Here is a 5,731-nt window from a genome sequence, read left to right on the forward strand (position 1 = left end):
TTGGGACCTACAAAGCATGCATTCTAGCATCAGATGGAAGGCATCACATCGTCTGCTCACACCAGTGAAAACCTTGCTTCTAACGTTTTGACCCAGCTTGTAGGTATCAATAGTCAGCTTAGGGATCTTCAGTTGGAAATGTGAGCATCAAAGCTGTAAAATAACAGTAGCCAGAAAAGTCCTGATTCCTTGGTCTGTCTAAGTAGATCAAATGGCTATTGCTAGATGATACAGCACTACTCCTGCAATTTGTTTTCTGAAACTCACCGAAGCTATTCCATAATACGTAGCATCAATGCCACATTCAGGTGTTATGATAAGCCAGAATGGCAGAGTCCTGCATGCTAGTCCATTGTCCCTTCTTGGGTCTTCATGCCATCAGGGGTGGCTAAGCCAACAAGAAGCTTTCCTTCACATCTGAATCTGGTTTGTTGCACTGCTAAATGTCAGAGTCTGAATCCAGGTATTGAAGCTGGGTTTCTGTTCCTGGTTTGTTAGTGGAGAGACAAACCAGAGTCCAAGTTCAAATGTCACAGGAGCTTCTCCTTGTTAGTTCTTTATTAGAGGTGAGTACTCCTGCTAGTGGAAGGAACCAACCAAACATGTTTGGGTAGCATGCATTAACATGCTGGCCATGAACAAGAAGCTAGCATTCTCAGCAATTCCAGGTTATCATTACATCTATAGATGTCCCCATCTCCAGATAGGCAGAAAGATCCCCAATTATAACATAAGCAAAGGAAAAGCACCCAAGATGTCAAAATATTCTAGCTTTGTTGCAATGGATGAAATGAAAAAATTTATGAAGTTGTAGCAACTAAAATATGAAAGGAATGTCATTTACAAGAAACAATTCTGATAACAGTTTTTGTCTGTTCTTTTTTCCCTTTATAGGTACCTCTTATACCATTTCTCTTCTGAAGGCTATTCAGTAGTGGAGACCTTTTTTAATCGAACACTCTACAAATTATTATCTCTGGACTCCCAGCTGACATCCTGCTGGAGGCTAACGCACTAAGCCAACTGGAACTGTGCCCACTCTCTTGTCAAGTCTTTTTTTTAATTTTTTTTTCCTTACACAGGGAGAAGAAAAAAAATGAAGTTGGGCAAAGTGGAGTTCTGCCATTTTTTGCAGATAATAGCTCTTTTCCTCTGTCTTTCTGGGATGAGTCAAACTGAGCTCCCAAGATCCAGATCAAAGCCCTATTTCCAGTCTGGGAGATCACGAACCAAGCGCAGCTGGGTGTGGAATCAGTTCTTTGTATTAGAGGAGTATATGGGAAGTGACCCTCTCTATGTAGGAAAGGTAGGAAATCTGATCAAAATTTCTACAGCACAGCTACCTGTTTAGTGCAAACCGCTGCAGTGTTGACATTGTGAAATGCATCTGTGCTTGGGCAGACCTGTTATAGGTTTTGGATTTTTAATAATGACTGTATTGCAATTCTAAGCACATTTATTTGGAATTAAGTTCCATTTGTTTCAACAGACTTAGGCCTTCCCTTACAAATATCTCAAGAATTCAGAAGAATATTTGTAAAGTCCTTTGCTCTGTCAGTGCCTCTGACATAATGATTAGCAGCAAGTAAACTCCAGCTCCTTGGGAAAGATATTTGTGTTTCCCAAAGCTAAGATCAAAGATTTAACCATGTTCCACTCTCAAACTCTGATGTGGAATGGAAAATTTCCTTTTGTTTGGTTATCTTTGATGTTCTATAAGACAGGGTCCCCAAATGGATCTCTGGATGATAATAGATTACATCTTCTATCATCCTTATCAACCTTCACCAGTTCTCAGGGATTGTGAAAAGTATAGCTCAACAAAGTTTAAAGGAATCTAATGTCAGGAACTGGTGCTCTAAAGTCTCTAACCTTCTAGAAATGAAGTCATAAGTTTAGCCATAGTTAGACTATGGAAACTACAGCCAGAAAATGCTATGATGCCCAGGAATTTGGATGGATAAAAAAGCAATAAAGACATATTAATGGTTGCAAAAGGTTATTAGTTATGATGTCTCTATGTTGCTTCCAGGAACAGTCACTGCCTATCATTTGATGGGAAACAATAGCCAGAAAGAGCTATTGACCCCATATCCTGGGAGTCAGCATTTGATTAGATTATTTTTATTTATTTACAAGGTTTGTTTATTTATTTATTTAGGAAACTTCTATGCCGCCCCATTTGCTGAAGCCTTGGGGCGGCTCACAAACATAAATAAACTTCCTTAAAATAATATAAATTAACAGTATAAATTAAGTCACCCTGGCCAAAGAATAAAATGAATAAATACTATTAACAATTAAAATGACATTTGAATAAAATGTTCTGCTCCATATCTAAACAGATTCTGGAGTGGTGCTGATGGGAAATAGGATGCTGGTCAAGGTAGGACTTTGGGAAGCTGGGCTCTTTGTACATTCTTAGATCTGGGGTATCACTCATATAGATACGTTCTTAAGTACAGTAGTATGACAGTTCTTATATAACAGGTTAGCTAGCATAATAGGATAAATATTACAAAGAGGAGTAGAATTCCAGCCAAGTACCTTTTCTCATTCTCTGCAGTCAGCTTAATTGCTCCCCATCTTATGCATCAATTGCATGCTGCTTCTCTCTTTGTTCTGCCCACCCCTGTCCCCATGCATTTATGGATGTTTTCAAAAAATTCCTTGCTGCAGAGCATACAGGATTTTTTTTAGCCAGAAATGAAATTTCTGGAGATACTGGAGATTCCACACTTTCAGAGACTCTGTACAGTTCTCCCATATTGTCCCCAGATATTTATTTACATGAGGAACCGTAGCATAACATATGAGCTCAGCTTTCAGCTTCATGCAAGCACAACTTCTTGGTAGCATTGGTTGTTTGCAGTCACAAAGGTAAAAGAGTAGGACTAGTTTCAAGTACATTGCAACATGAGGCAGCATTTATTTTGAATAGGGAATGAAGTATTTAATTGCTGAGCTCATTTGGCTGAGTGCACACATGTTGGCAGTAGTTAGGAAGAGGTAGGTGACTTGGAAGCCAGCTAACTGCAAATGCTTGTTATTGCTGTTGAGTACGCTGGGTGAAAATGGATTACTTCGTGCTTTTACTTCAACAGGGATCGTTTGGCATACAAATAATAGTGTGCCACACTCTAAGATTCTATGCATGTGGAGTTGAAGCTGCAGAACAAATATCATGTGCTATTATATTCTCCGAAAAATACTATAATTAATGTCTGTATGGAAGCACATCTACACAGGCAGGCAGCATTAAACATGTGCATGAAACCAGAATATGGGAATTTCTATGCTTTGCCTTACTGCTTAACCATGCAACCCTAATCTTCTTTAATTTATTTGCTTTGGAGTGAATACAGATTAGAAGTCTTCTGAAGTGATGAGTTTCACATTTCAATAGATTGCAAGTTTATCTAGCCTTTCTAAACAAGTGTTGTGTGGCTAGATAAACTAAAATGTGGAACCTAAACAAATTTCTGATTTCAGGACATGATCGTTGCAAGCAACAACTTGATATTACAGGGATCCACAAAATATTACCCATGAGCAACCTTCCCCTCCTGATTTATGTCTGCGTGTGTGTGCATGCATGTGAACAAAAGAGGATAGATATTCAAATGAGAAGCAGATATGTAGCAAAGCAAATTGCTGGCTCCAATGCCATCTTTATTTCCAGAAATGACCCTGTACCCAGAGAGATGCTTAGAACATGGAAGTGGTGAGTGGCAGGCACCCTAATGCTTCATTTGGAAGGGTACCCAGACAATCCCCAAAAAATTGTAGGGTAAGCTAGAAGTAGTGGTAGAGGGGTTACTAGATGAATTAGTGGGAAATAACGGGAAGTATTTTGTCTGTGCTATGTATGTGTGTTTTGCTTTTTCGGTGTGGGAGGTAGTGTGTGTTTCATCTGGGTTTGCGTGTGCATTTTACCTGGAATATTTGGGGAGGGGAGTATTCTGGGGGCAGCAAGTATTGGCATGGATGTCTTTCCTGCGTGTTAATGTTCAGGAGCTCAGACCTGTGATCCAAATCTTGTTCTGTCTGCTACTGTAATGAACTTCTCTGAAATGAAATCTGGTGCTCTGGTGGAAAAATGCTCTGTTCCCCTAGATTAAGAAAATCAAACAGCTGATTGTGAAGAAATGGAAAAATACCTGTTCTGACTATGACTACCTTAGTACTAACTGTTTGGAGTGGTTTCAGACTTCAGCACCATGCAGTTCTATCCACCCATCTGATTAGGTCAAACCACAGTGTCCTTGCAAAGATTAGACGTGAAGTTATGCAGCAAGTACCTCTTCCATCCTTCCTTTGCTTTTAAAGTTCTGTAACTCTCTGATACTCAGTCCCTGTTATGATCTTGATTGAGATTGTACTTCACCATCTTTCAGAGCTCTAAATTTCCTTTAGGCTTATGACAATACGTAAGGTGGCTGGATGGAGTCACTGAAGCAGTTGGCGTGAGCCTAAGTGGACTCTGGGAGATGGTGAAGGACAGGAAGGCCTGGAGAAATGTTGTTCATGGGGTCACGATGGGTTGGACACGACTTTACAACTAGCAACAACAAAATGTTCTAGGCCACACTTTTTCAACTTGGTGCCTTTGAGCTGTGCTGGCTGGGACACTGTGGACACTGGATTTTGGAAAAATATGTAATCAGTTCAAATGAGTTCAGATTTCTATAGATTCTACACATGGATTCTAGAGCAGACCTGTTTTTTTCCTGCATTGCATGGCTTCCATGGACTTCGAGGACTTCTATTTTATTGTCCACCTTCTGTAATTTTACAAACAGACAAAGAAAAAAAGAAAAGAGTGACCAAAATTGGTTTTTTCCCCACAGGCTAAAGCATAAGAATATAAATGGGAAAGATTGGCACATTTTCACCTTTTCGGTTTTGGGGAGATATGCGCAAATTTACATTCACTAATATACCATTGCACTAGCACACAATTGTGATAAATAAATAAATACACAGGTTGCATTATTATTATTATTATTATTATTATTATTATTATTATTATTATTATTATAACATTTCTATGCCGCCCTTTGCCGAAACCTTGGGGCGGCTTACAACACACTTACATTAGTGTGGCAAATGGCATTAGCACACATTACATTTGAATTACTACAAAGGTAATTAAATTGTCTTAGAAAAAATGATTCTGTCCAGGAACAGATGATGAATGGAAGGATGCCTGCAATCTGTAAAACTCAAGAGGGGACAAATTTAAGAAAATGGGTACATTCCTAAATCCAGCGCAGGGGAATTATGTTGGAGAAAGTTGTTCCAGGCCATTGCCTTTCCCATTAGACTTATTGTATGTCCTTTCTAAAGACTTTGATTGTGATTGTGCATACTACTTCTGCTTTATGGTCATACAAATGGACAAATGGCAGTGAAGGAAGATGGAACAGATGTAAGGATAAAGTTGGTAATAATTTATCTGCATCTCTATGCATTGTCTGTCTAGCTATCTATATCTTCTGTGTATATATCTATCATCTGTCAATTTTGTACTTGAATCAGAAAGGAAAAATCAAAAACACTCTGGCTATAGGCTGGCCTATTCTCAGTCATTGAAGGAAATTGATTATAATCCACCTGGTGAGATCATTTCTGAATGGGACAAAATACACTTTCTCAGAATGGAGATCTCTCTGTTAATTAGTATGCACCATGATTCCTCTAAAATAAGAAGGTTTTCTTTTCAGTTACA

At 38.9% G+C, this 5,731-nt stretch overlaps 1 protein-coding gene across 1 annotated transcript in view; it reads left to right on the plus strand.

Moving 5' to 3' along the window:
- The first annotated feature begins 1,096 nt into the window (after positions 1-1,096).
- The window catches only part of CDH7 (cadherin 7), a 114,264-nt gene continuing 109,629 nt past the window's right edge, over positions 1,097-5,731 (plus strand). The window contains exon 1 of the mRNA XM_044426399.1: positions 1,097-1,306. Coding sequence (XP_044282334.1) covers positions 1,097-1,306 — 210 coding nt within the window. The remainder of the gene's footprint in view (positions 1,307-5,731) is intronic.

This window comes from Varanus komodoensis, unplaced genomic scaffold (genome assembly GCF_004798865.1).
Source record: "Varanus komodoensis strain SLA01 unplaced genomic scaffold, ASM479886v1 scaffold17, whole genome shotgun sequence".
Taxonomy (NCBI): Eukaryota; Metazoa; Chordata; class Lepidosauria; order Squamata; family Varanidae; genus Varanus; species Varanus komodoensis.